General features: G+C 45.6%; 1 protein-coding gene across 1 annotated transcript in view; it reads right to left on the bottom strand.

Moving 5' to 3' along the window:
- The window catches only part of Ablim1 (actin binding LIM protein 1), a 285,120-nt gene extending 274,270 nt beyond the window's left edge, over nucleotides 1–10,850 (bottom strand). Inside the window, exon 1 of the mRNA XM_085694144.2 lies at nucleotides 10,678–10,850. Coding sequence (XP_085550270.2) covers nucleotides 10,678–10,690 — 13 coding nt within the window. The 5' untranslated portion in view covers nucleotides 10,691–10,850. The remainder of the gene's footprint in view (nucleotides 1–10,677) is intronic.
- Between the last annotated feature and the right edge of the window lie 3,176 nt (nucleotides 10,851–14,026).

Here is a 14,026-nt window from a genome sequence, read left to right as displayed (position 1 = left end):
TTGAACTCTATGAAACATTAATTGGCTGCCAACCGTCTTGGGTGAGTCTCTCCACCTGCTGAGGAATCCTTCTATCTACACATTACTGACAATAAACATCTTCTCAGCAGGATAGGGGACATGCCAGGCCCATACATCTGAAGTGCTGGACCCCCCCCACCTTCCTACCGTCTTCCCATCCCACAAAAGGACCTGCAACCTCCCCGTTGATGGGAACGGAAGGTATTCAGGATTCCCCTTCTTTCATTCATTCATTTTCCCCAACCCATCAGCAAGGCCTCAGACTTCCAGGCTCTAACAGCTTCCCACTGGCTGCTCTCACCATCAGCTCCCTGTACCAGGCTTTTTCATTTAGGCCACCAACCAGCTCCCAAATTGTGACACAGAGACTTGTCATTAGTTTTGAACACTTGGCGTACCTTAAGTACATTTCTGGCTCTTTTAAGTTAAATTAACCTGTTGTTCTTCATCTACCTTTGGCCTTGGGGCTTATTACCTTTCTTCTGTGTATCTTACTTTCGCTGCTTCTGGTGTCTAGTTGGCTGGCTGGTGTCTGCCTGGCTTTTTGCCCCAGGTGTATCCCTCGGCCTCTCCTCTCTTCTTCCCCGTATTCTTTTCTATCGTCTTTCTCCTATTTATTCTCTCTGCCCACCAGCCCCATCTATCCTTTCTCTTGCTGTTCACCTCTCTTATTGGACCAATCAGGTGCCTTGGGCAGGCAAGGTGAAACAAATGTAACACATCTTTTCATAATTAAAAACACAACCTTACATCGTTAAGCAAACACAGCAGAAACAAATGTAACACACCTTTACATAGTTAAAATAATATCCCACAGCATAAACAAATGTAACACACCTTCACACAGTTAGAGTAATATCCCACATCATAAACAAATGTAATACACCTTTACACAGTTAGAGTAATATCCCACAGCATAAACAAATGTAACACACCTTCACACAGAGTAATATCCCACAGCATAAACAAATGTAACACATCATTACACAGTTAAAGTAATATCCCACAGCATAAACAAATGTAACACATCTTTACACATCAGTATTGCCCTAACCATCACAATAGCCCCTAAGTTGTCTTCCTACTTCCAACCCCAGTCCCCTCTAGTCTATTATCCACACTGTTGACTGAGTGACACTTTGAAACTGTACTAAATCATGTCACAAGTTTCCTAGGAACTTTCCAGGGGTCCTTTCTTAGCTCACTGAATCTAAGTAAACAAAACCTCAAGTCCTTACAGTGGCCTACAAGAAACAATTTGACACCCAACTATCTCCCTGAAATCAGCCCATCTCTTTCTCTCTGACACACCGGTCCTCCTTACTGGTCCTTGGACATACAAGTGAGACAGACCTAAGAACATTCAGGGCCTAGGAAATCCTTTACTGAGTGTCTTCACAGCCGCTTTTCCATTTTCAGATCTGTGAGCAGACATCTTCCATCACCAGCCCATATAGAGCATGGTTTCCTGTGTTCTTGTCTCTCCAGCACCCCTATCTTCCACTGTGCCATCTCACGGCAACTGCAGGCATTTTATCAGAGGCTGTCCCCCCTCAACACCCACTAGAAGTTCAACTAACACACACCAAGTGACTAAATAAGTGAGCACATCCATCCTAACTATAAATCAAATCACAGAAGAGACTCTCCTAAAATAAATGGTCTAAAGGAATGGTGGGTGAGAACTGCAGACCTCCTCTGGTACCTGTGGGCATTACACAAATGATTCAATGGCTAAAAGTAAAGAGTCCCTTGTTTTACATGGACTAGTGAGATCAAAACATGCCTGGACCAAAGAAAGACAGTCAACTCTTCAACATTGTTTGTTTGTTTTGTTTTTCTAGCTTTTGTGGGTTTTTTCTTTTAAAAATGATGTCTGTCTTCTTCCACTTTGCCCAGATTCTGGGACGCTCCTGTTCGCTCCCATTTGGAGCCAGAAGCCAGAAATAGCTGTTGCCTCATGGCCCTCACTTCCCTCCATTGTCAGCACCCAGTCCTCTGGAGCCTTCCCTGTTGTGGATGCTGGTCTGTGAATTCCCAGTCGGGTGAGTAATGACGTCGGGTCAGCCTAAACTAAAAACACACTTCAGGGTATTCTCTTGAGGAAAGGGGTATTTTAGAACGAACTCCACCGCCTCTATAGATACATTAAATACTATCCCAGTGTGTGCTGCGGCTGGAGAACTGGAGGAAGGACACACTGTACGGAAGAAAGAACTCATTATGTTTTTTTAATTTACTGAAAGTCTAAATAACTTTCTTTTTGAACCTAAGGGGGGGGGAATCTAAACACAAGGCTGGAGTCATGTGATCTCCAGTCAGTTAGCAAATAATGTTTCAATGCTTGATCCACAATACTGGCTTTTATTTGATTTTAATAATTATACAAAAGATTCAATTGCAAAAGAATAAGGGTTTTTCCGCCCACTAATTATTTTTAATGGGCAATCCTCATATGTTGGTAAGTGCATGTTAGAGAATTGCCTAAATAATACAACATACTGGGAAAATAAAGCCCTAACATATTGGCAGAAGATCAAGTCAGTCATATGTGGTTGCGCACACTTGCAATCCCAGCACTTGGGGCCGAGGCAGAAACAGCCTGATTTGCAGGGCAGCCTGAGCAACACACTTGGCTACACAGTGAAACTGTCTCAAAACATTAATAACAATAATGATAATAACAACAATCACAACAGCCACAGACACACTGAAGTACACATTTTAAAGCTACTTTTAAAATTAATTAATTAGAAGAAAGAGAATGACATTGGAAATAATGTCATATTGGATGTCAAATAATAATGTCAAATAATTGGATCTGGAGATGTGGCTTAGTTTCGGAGCATTGCCTAACATGTGCACTGCAAATCAATTAATTAATTAAACGACTATTGAAACAGGCATCAAATTCCCACAATAGTTTTTCTGCCTCAGTAGAAACCATCATGTATGCAAATTACTTAATTTAAAATATATTCCAGGACATTATATGAGTTTGATTTTAGTTGGCGTTATAGTCTGTAACAGTTGTGATACCTGAGCATGCCAATAGCTCAGAAATGCTCTGAATTGAAACGAAGAAATGGATAACCCAGAATTTAAGCTTAACTTTTAATATAGCTAATCTGCAGTCAGGTATTCAGCCACTGACCAAAATTCTGTCTTTTGTTTGTTGGTTTGGGTTGGGAGGGGACTGTTTTCTTTTTGTTATTTTGGTTTGGGGAGTTGGTTTTTGTTGGAGACGGAGTCTCAGGCCCCCCACCAGACTGTCCTGGAACTCACTATAGACAAGTCGTCTTTGAGCTCCTGACCCTGTGCTCCAGTGCTGAGGTGACAGGCACAGCCCACCGTGCTCAGCTCTGGAGGCCTCCTTTAATTAGCACGTTAGCATCCACGGCCCAGGAATTTGCAGTGGGTTCTCTGGAAGACAGGCTCAACAGACACCACTGACAGACAGACAGACAGCATCTCACCATCCACTGTGCCGTCTTAAGAGACAGGCTCAACAGACAGCACTGACAGACAGACAGACAGCACCTCACCATCCACTGTGCCATCTCAAGAGACTTTCTGATTGATGTATGTCAGTTCTGTTCTCAGTTGGTGGGAAGAAGCAAATATTATTTTTTCCACTGTGGATTCTCTATCTGTCCTGGTTAATTTTTACTGCCAGCTTGGCAGAACCTCGAGTCACCTGGGGGTGAGCACTCCATCGAAGACTTGCCTCTGTCAGACTGTGGCTAAGTCTGTGAGAAATTGTCTAGACTGACGATTGATGATCGATGAGGGAGGCCCAGCCCACTGTGGACAACACCTCCCTAGACAGGTGGACCTGGATTGTATAAAAACGCTAGCTGAGCACAAGCCAAGGGTGAACCAGCGCCTGCCAATTCCTTATCATGTCTATGACCATACCGCCCTGAACGTGCCCGATCTCTTCTTATGGAATCATAAGTTTAGCCAGTACTCATGACTGGACCTCCAGTGGAGTATGCTTGACTATGCTCTGTAGATTGGCTCAATAGATGGCCTATCTGGATGGATGAACGGGTGAACAGATGCATATTTCTAGATAATACTGCTCTAACCAGGATTAAATTCCTTTCTTCTCCAAAGTGCATTGGAAAGTGATGATCAGGCAGATAATGGCAGCCACGCGTAAATTATAGTTCAATATACACTTAGTTCAATTGAACTAAATTATAGTTCAATATACATTTAAATTTTTCTCATAAAACATATTTTGATCATATTCTTCCCCTCCTCCACTCTCCCCAGATCCTCCCCGATATATCTAAAAGTTAATGATCCTCACAGATCTAATGTAGGAATATCTCAACCTTCTGAAACCTTTGATGAAACGAAGTGCACCCTGCTACTGTGCCCTGCAGCCAAGTTCCTCATCAGCGGAATCCCTTGGCCCTTCATGTCCACAGTGCCCTCCCCACTGCTGAGAGGAGGCTGACCGCTGCGATCTGCTTCTCCAACACTGACGGTCAAACCAGCCACCCGTGCCAGCATGCTGCCCAGGCCCATCATTTCTGGGCTCCATCTCCCCACCTCTCATGTCACCCTCTCCCCATCCCCGCTTCTGGCCGCTCTTCCCTCCTCTCATCCTGCTTCATTCATCCAAACCTACCCGAATCTGACTTGTTCTCCAAGAACACAATTCTGTTCGAGAAGTCTCACTGACCCTGTGGTCCTCCTGTACGGCTTAACTGGGCCAGTCCTTAGTATGCATGACAACCCCACATCCCTTGTTATCTGCCTCACTTGGCAAACCCTTTTCTAAATATGCATACTTCTCTCTCCCTAAAACACTGAGAGCTCCCTGAAAGCAGATATGGGATTCTGTTTATTATTGTTCTTATTTTCTGCAGAAATATCGATAATCAGATAAACAAATTTGTCAAATCCAATAACAAATAACCTTAAACTTTAAAAAAAAATCCAAGAAAAAATACCATAGACGTCAAAGCAAAACTATGTAACAAGTTAGTATTCCGGGGGCTATTTGGAGAATGTAGCAATGCAGAGAATATGAAAGTATTACTTCTGTCAAGTTTGTACAACATCAGAAAACATATGCCAGTCGCAAATACATGGGGTCTGCTAATCAACCAACTGCTAACACATAGTGGGTGTTCAATAAATGGTGTTTAGGGGGCTCAGTTGGCGGAGTGCTTGCTTAGCTTGCACCGTACTGTGAGCCTGACATTCGCGGTTGTGTGAGACCACGCCTGACAGCACAGCTTGTAAACTCAGCATCCCAGAGGTCGAGGTGGGCCAACCAAAAGTTCAAGGCCATATTAGGCTGCACAGGGAGTTTGAGCCAACCTTGGGTACGATACCCTGTCTAAATAAATACTAGATGGATAAAAGTCTGTGTCCTCAACTAGAATAAATGGAGTGAATTAGTAGATAAAAGATGCATTTTTCCTTTACTGGATTTTTGTCTCAGTCTACTACAGCCATATTTATTTGTTTCCCAAAAACTCTACAAAGACATCATGTGGGTTAGTTTTTTTAATTAATTAATTTATTTTTTAAAAAACAATCTTTTCTCACTGTACATACCAATCCCAGTTCCCACTCCCTCCCCTCCTCCCACCCATGCCCAGATTCTTTTTTTTATTGTTTTTATTGAATTCTGTATTTTTTTCCCGTGCCCCTCCGTCCTCCCCACTCCCCTTCCCCCATGATCCCCATGTTGGCTAGTTTTATGTCAATTTGACACAAACTAAAATCTAGACGAGAGAACGTAAGCTGAAGCTGGCCTGTGGGCAAGCCTGTGGTACAGTTCCATGATGGAAGATTGATATGGGAAAGCCAGGTCACTATGGGCAATGCCACCTCTTGGGTGATCATGGGTGCAACAGGAAGATGGGCTGAGTAAACCATGAGGAGCAATCCAGGAAGCACCCCTCCCTCCATGCGTCTACTACTGTTCCTGCCCTGATCTCCATTCATGGTGGAGTGTGATCAGGACATGGGACATGAAATGAACCCTTTCCTCCCCGAGCTGCTTTTGGTCACATTTTATCACAGCAACAGAAACTCCAAGACAAATATACTAAGAAAAGTGTGCCAACCACCTTCCCTTCTCAGCCCAGCCTATGAGATAGCCAAGACAACCACCTTCCCTCCTCACCCCTGCCTGTGAGAGAGAGCAACCACCTTCCCTCCTCACCCCTGCCTGTCACGTAGCCAAGACAACCACCCTCCCTTCTCACCCTTGCCTGTGAGAGAGCTGAGTCAACCACCTTCCCTCCTCACCCCTGCCTGTGAGATAGCTGAGTCAACCACCTTCCCTCCTCATCCCTGCCTGTCAAGTAGGCAATTGAAAATGCTGGTAGACACTCTTCTGCAATGTTTAATCTATATGCAGGGCACATACACACATCAGGATTTTTCTTAATTTACAAAACTTGGGTTCCAGTTTTATACACACCATTCTAAAACTTGCCCTTTTCATTTAACAATGTATGACTGACAGCTGTCCAAGACAGGGCATATAGACCAAACTCGTTCTTTCCAACAGTCCATAGTGCATGCACTGTAATTCAGAGGCTTCCCCTATAGATGAGCACTCATCTTGCTTCTGCTTTCATGGGAGTTCTGAAATCCAAGGTATTGAGATTCTCTGGCACTGCCAGATCATACAGACTCTGCCTGCTCTCTCTCTGCTGGCGTGGCCGAAGCCATCCATGGGTGCCTCAACCTTTCATGCAGACGCAGTCTTTGAAAGGCTAATGCACGCATGCCTTTTGCACAATGCACATTATCTGCCATGTGTCTGACATGGAATAAATATTTAACAGCTATTGAACTGAACCAGAAACTAACCAATCAGAAATCAGCTGGAAGGTTTCTGACTACAGTGTTCACTGTGTTTTATTATTTGGGTAGGAAGTAAAAATAGGAAAATTTCATTTCTAACCTCATTCTTGCACTGTGTTTGAATTTAAACACTTACTTCATAACTTACATGTATTCTATCGATGTCCTGGTATGTTGTTATCATATGGGTGGCTTTTAATATTATTTCTGTGACCTAATGCTGCTCCTTTGATAACTGTGAGAGGATTCAGGCCCAGCACTCAGAGACCGGAGCTCTCCAAGGCTGCCATACTGACCTGCACAGAACTAAGCTGAGCCTGTGGAAGAGGAGTCAGACTTCAAAATCTACCCTGAGTATTTTTAAATGATTTAGTTTTGTGTGTGTATGAATGTGTCCGCAAACAGTCATGTTAGAATGTGTGCATTCATGTAAGAGCCTGTGGAGGCCAGCAGAGAGTACTGGATTCCCTGGAACTGAAGTGACAGGCAGTTTTGAGTCACCTGATGTAGGTGCTGGGAACTGAGCTTACGTCTTCTGGTTAAGAGTAAGTGCTCTTAACCTCAGTGTCCTCTCTCCCCATCCCCTACCTGCATATTCTCTCTTTCCCTGTGTGTGTGTGTGTGTGTGTGTGTGTGTGTGTGTGTGTGTGTATGAGTGTGTGTGTGCACTCATACCTCTGTATGTGAGTGCACATGCCTATGTATGCAGGTGCACATGGAGACCAGAGGTACATGTGGAATATTTTCTCCTACTGCTTTCTATTTCAATTTTTTGAGACAGAGTCTCTCACTGAACTGAAGCACATAACCCAGTTAGTCGGTGAACCCAGGGATCCCCCTATCTCCATCTCCCAAACTGCTGGACACCTAGGCCTAGCTGTTCATGAGAGCTGGAGATCTGAGCTCAGGTCCTCCGCTTGTGGCAAGCACTGTACTGATTAAAATACCTGCCTCCCCAAATATCTTTATTTGGTACCTCTAGCACAAAGCACTGGTACTTCTATATGATTTCCAGATACCTGAGAACCCTAAAATTTGGGGGCCTCATGCCAATCTACTAGTACTTAGAAGTACCCGGACATCTTTCCACATGTGTGGCTCAAGGCTTCCCCCTTTGCAATAGATGATCCATCAGTTCTGCACCCAGACCTGGTAATCAGCCTTTTAAAAAGATGAATTAGGAAAGCCTCTCCTTAGCGCGGCCATTTCTTCTGGATGTTGAGTCCAGATCCAGAACATGATGAGTCCACTCTGGGCTCCAGCAATAAAAACACTCTTCCGGGCCAGAAGTTCAACGAGACCATGTGGAGAAACTGTTGACGCAAACAGCCTAACTTACACTGCCATGAAAGTTAAAAACACTAATTGTTGGTTTAATAGTGGATTTAATTTTAGTACATGCTCCATATGTCTTAAATAGCAAACAAGTGTGTGTTCTTTCTCTGTTTTCTTCAATGAAGCTGACCTCCTACTGAAATCCAACTTCCATCAGTGTTTCCTGTTTTAAGTTTTGTCCTCCATAACCTCAGATGGGACAAACCAATGGGACGTTCCTGCTTATTGTCTGCATATTTAAGCAGACACGTTAGCTTTCTGACCCTGGAGTTTAATCTCCACCTTCATGTGTAGCGATGACAACAGATAAGAACTGGCCAAACACAGGGTCACTCACAGTTCTGATGTGTTTTGAGGTCCCAGAGGAGCCACTTCACCAAACACACACTCTACTTATCATTTAGAATTTTGTTTCAATTTGTGTAAATAACAGTACTTTGCCAAGGCATAATAAAAAACCCTAGGATTTTGATAGCATCTATGACTTGGTCCTCAAGATGGAAATGGAGGAGTCAGAATGGGCTGTCAAATGACTGTCACCAAGCACGGGCAATCATGTTTCCCTCCCGTCGACGTCACACAATACCTGTGAAGATGTTCATGAATGCTCTGATCAAAGGAGTCGAACCGGACAGCATTAGGCAGGGAGCAGGATCTCCCTCCCACTCACCAACCAGTGAAAAGTGAGCAATGAGCACAAAAGCTTTCGAAACCTCAGCTCCTTCTGTCAAATGGGGAGGCAATGCTAGTGGCCACGCGTCGTGTTCTTAAAAGGATGAGGTTGACAGTGAAAACCAACCGGCACAACTACGAACATGGGTTTGAAAGGGAAACGGGAAATCGGCGTGTTTGAAGGTAGGCTCAGAAATACTTGAGAAAGCAGGTTCCATGCAGACTTAGCACCCCTTTTAGTCACTGGACTATCTCCATCTGACATCCCGGATAAACCACAGAGACCATGTGAAATTAATGATGTCATCTGTTGGGCTGGATGCTTCCCAGGACATGTCAAGGTTCCCAGTGGTCAGGTGGCACCAACAGTTAGCGAGGCTCTGCTGCAAGGGATTTTAGTGGCGTGCAAAACCAAGTCAACTGAGCTCTTACCCAAGGGAGTTTACAACTTCTGACATATTTTCTCCATGTGCTCCTTAGTGAGCACAAAGGTCAGGGGTGAAAGCTTCAGCTTCAGAATACTGTTTGGAGCCCCAGGCCCAGAGCCCCTGGGATCACACAGGAGAGCCTGCTCATCAAGGGCCTTCCAGACACACTGCATCTTTTTTCCTTCCATCAACCCCAGCATGCACAAAGCATTGGCTATAATTAGGCTGGACAAAGCTCAGGGCTCCATGCCACCTCTATAGCCCAATCGTGTAAAATGTAAATCTTAGCTCCATATGTATCCCACTTCTAGATACGAAAGTGAACAATCCCATTTCCAGAGCAACCACCAACCAAGATCAGATTCTGCAAAATGAATTTTTAGCATTCTGAATAGAGATTATGGATAATAATCCCCAGCATGACCCTAAAAGGGAGTGCTTAATTATCTAACAATGTAATTGAATTTCGAACTCTCTCCCATACCAAAAAGGACCAAAGCTTCAGAGTTTAAAGACCAGCTCTGCAACCTGTCACAAGTCACTTCAAGGGGAGTCAAAGATGTCGAAGTCACTGCTTTGCAAATACACTTTCTAAAAATAATCAATATTTTCCTTCCATGCTTATGACAAAGCAACCAAGCCACTTCGTTTTAATTGCTTGCAAGCTGCACACTGACTTGATCTCTTTAATATTTCACTCATAGTAGCAGCCGCTGCGCTATGACTAACTCCTCTCCCAAGCATCACTGCTGGCTCCAGATGGCAAGAAATGCATTCCCTTCACTCCTGCCTGAAAAGCAATTCTGATTTTCCCCCCTTTCTTTTCCATCCTTCCACTTCACCTGCAAGTAATTATTTCCGCTCCAGATCAAAACGGGTGGGACGAGAAAGGGGGACACTGGACAACCGTTAGTACAGGTAAATTTACTTTTTTTTTGTAAAATGAAGTATGAACTCTGCAGCTTTAAATCTTGCTGCATCGAGCCCTGGATTTCTTCCATAACTGAGCTACAAAATGGTAACAAGAAAGGAGGAAAAAATGCCTCTTCCACCCAGCCAGCCAGCCCTTCCACAGCTCTTCAGCAAGACTGGCAGTGGCCTGCCCATCCCCCACGCCCTCCCAGCCCAGAGGCGCCGCTAGTACAGGTGGGCTGGGCACCGGACCTTGGCCCTCAGGCTTCGCCCACATCCGGCGATCAAGGTCAAGGGCGAGCGCTTCCTTTCCCAGCCCAGGAACCCAGGGAGTAGCTATCAAAGTTTCAGGCCCGGCTGGAGCCAACACTGCTCTCGCAGCCCCTTGCCCTCGGGCACCTGCCCAGTGCGCCCTCTCCAGACCCGGCACTGGGTCCGCACACCATGCCACCTAGTCCCCACTCACCTCGTGTGGACATGGCTCAGGCCGCGGCAGCCGAATCCGGAGGGAGAGGAGAACCCGCAGGGCGTGGGGAGGATAGGATCCTGAGACGCGCACACGGGCTCGCGCCTCCCCAGCCCCAGGCCCCGAGCGGACGCCTCCCTCCCGCAGGACACCTGCTCAGCGCTCCGGGCAGCCGGGCAGGCGGGGATCTGCAGGGCGCGGCGCTGCTGACAGCTACGGCCGGCTGGGCGGGGCCGTCTCCCCCGCCCGGTGCCCGCGGGCAGACCGGGCCCACCCGGGTCCACTGACTGCTGGGGACGCACTGCCCGCTTGGCTATGGCACCAGGCAGAGCTTTGTTCCTGAGCAAGGTGGGCATGTGATGGGGTGGGGGAGTCTGCGTGGTCCATACTGTGGTCCCGTGTCCCTGATGATGATGTTGCTGGGGGGGCTGTGGGGGGAATGACTGTCAGTGAGTCTTTCCAGCTTCCAGCCTCTGTCCCAGAGAGGCACCATTAGGACTGATCCTATACCTTCCGTAAGTGCTGCCCTTGGCTGGGGGAAGAATTCCACAGACACCTGAGGGGGGTTGACCCTCACTGTGTAATAATAGGTCCGGCAATTCAGAAATGTTCAAAGAACAGGAGGACACAATTCTACAAAAAATAATAATAATAATTGGTCAATAATTGGAGAAAGCCCAACGATATGATGATCCTGTGGGGAGGGAGGTGTCAGAAAAAAAAAGACATAAAAAAGACATGAGAAAAGAAAATTGCCAACTTCAGTAGCAATCACTAAACTCAACAACTAAAATCAACTCGTGTCTGTCACCTTGACGACATCCCTTCTCCTGCCTTTTAGACAGGTTACAGTCGAGTTTCTTCTGTCTCAAGATGTCTTGCTTTCCCTCCATCCTCAGCTCACTATTAACCGGGAACCCCTGGGTGCTTGCAGGGTCGCCTCCATGCCCAGCCTGCCTCCAGCCCTCCCTCCTTCGCTTTGCCTGCTGCCTTGACAATAGTTTTTCTGCTTAGAACGTTGTCATTACTCCAAAACCTGCAGGCTGTCCCCACCGATCTCCAGAGAGTCTTTTTCCATCCAACTCATTGCAACCGAGCAATTCCTCCAGCAGAGACTTAGCGAACATATACTGCCAGCCAACCTTCGTGTCACGTAGTAGGGCCACCACAGCGGTGAACAGGATAGGCAACCTATGTCCTAAACAGCTTCTGAAATGTTGAGAACCTTTGCACACTGAGCAAGTCTGTCCCCCTGTGCCACCTCTAGCTACTCTCCAAGCACCTTACACGAGTACTTTCTCTGCTGACATTTTTCAATAGTGTCCCCTGCCTGTCTTCGCTCCTGCCCTTTCTTGGCTGATGCCTTCCTCCCCACCCAAATCACCCCTAAGCCCCTCATGAACCGTTCCCCAGGTCCTTCAGTGCCCGCTGACCTCTCAGCTTCCATGTGTGCTCAGAACACCAACACACAACTGCTTTAAAAACGTGTTGTTTTGTGTTACTCTTTAAAGATTGCCCTGTGCGTTTTCTCCTCCCCCAAAGCTCCGTAAGTACTCCGTGAACACGGCAGCCCTGCCGAATTGACTTAGTTCTGCACGTATGTTACCGAGCATGTACTATCATGGATGTCATACAGGGACACAGGTCCCAGAACGGTGTGCCCGTCTACCCTTAGGCTTGTGATAATACCTAGTCCCTTTCTTCATCCGTCTGCCACAGCCATTCTGGTCTTTGTAACCTCATTGTACAACCACAGATACAGTACAAGCAGATCTTACCCTCGTGTCCTTAATGCGCTTATAATAGACCACACAGATGGTCATAAAATATGCTCCTCACTGTCTGGAATAAGGCAACGTACACAGTGTTTTTAGGCAGAGAGCAAGTCAGTCCTCAGCCTAGCTGTAGCTTTCACATCCAGGAAGTCAACCAACTGTGAGCCGACACTGTTGAATAGAATAGCTGCATCTTGTCAGACACGATGGCACAGGCCTGCAGGCCCAGCCCTCAGGAGGTCACGGCCAGAGAAGAGGTTCATGGGTTCAAGGCCAGCCTAGGCTACACAGCAACACCTGTCTGAAGGAAATAAATTATGTTTGCACTGAACATGGCTATGCTTCTTTTTTTTCTGCCTTGGTTTCCTAAATGATCTAATATATCATTTTATGTTACATTTACATTACACTAGTTATTATAACTAAGCTGGAAATGGTTTTAAGAACACAGACAGAAATGTATAGTCTACATGCAAATATGATAGCATTTAGTATAAGACACTGAAGGGCGTGTGTACTCAGGAGCTGGCAGCTTCAAGAACAGGTCTGAAGAGATGACTCAGTGGGGAAGAGCATTGGCTGCTCCTCCAGAGAGACCTGGGTTCAATTCCAGCATCCATGTGACAGCTCACAACTGTCTGCAACTCAAGTTCCAGTGAATCTGACTCCCTCACACAGGCATATATACAAGCCAAATACCAACACACATAAAAATTAAATGAATAAATAAATACAAACTACATTTAAATATAGGTTTATTGTCAGAGATCATTGTTAGCTATAAGTAGATTTTTCTATTATTGATTGCATTTTATCTTCAGGTTTAGCATCAATTCCAAGTTTTAAAATATATATGGCTGGTTTATATATCTTTATTTGGTGTGTGTATGTGTGTGTGTGTGTATGTGTGTGTATACACATGCTCCCACATATGTGCAAGGGTGTGCATGGATGGGTGTTGGAGTGCTGGAGGTTGGTATCAGTTATCTACCTCCATTGCCCCCCACTTTGTTTTTTGAGATGGGGGTCTCTTCACTGAACCTAGAGCCCTCTGTTTCCACTATACCGGTTGGCGGATGGGATCTACCTGTGCCCTCACTACGCCAGTGCTGGATTCAGGGACATGCCACCATATCAGTTGTGTGTGGGCTCTTGGGATCTGAACGCAGACTCCAGTGCTTCTGGGTGAGCATTTCCCCACCGAGGCATCTCCCCAACCCCACTGACTTGTAATTCCTAGCAATGCTACTGAGGAATGCCTTCAGAGTCAGCCACGCTGCAGAGCAGCTGTAGTGTTAGAAATCTAAGAACTAATTCTTCCAACCTGAATCAAGAGCAAACTGGAAAGAACAAGATATCCTTGGGACATGACTGTCATTTTAAAGATTAATAAATGCTAGACTATAAAGTCTGTACTATAAACTAGAGGAGTTTGGATTGACCAAAAGAAGAAACATATTCCAAACTGTCTGGGGGAAAAAATGGTTAGTTACTTTTGACTCTTGCCAAAAATATGCTTTCTACTTTGAATGGAAGGGAGCGAGTGTGCATTATTCATGCTTTCTGTCTTTAAA

Source organism: Myodes glareolus, chromosome 7 (genome assembly GCF_982192425.1).
Source record: "Myodes glareolus chromosome 7, mMyoGla1.1, whole genome shotgun sequence".
Lineage (NCBI taxonomy): Eukaryota > Metazoa > Chordata > Mammalia > Rodentia > Cricetidae > Myodes > Myodes glareolus.
The sequence above is the reverse complement of the archived record's forward strand: the minus strand, read 5'-3'. Positions and strand labels throughout refer to the sequence as shown.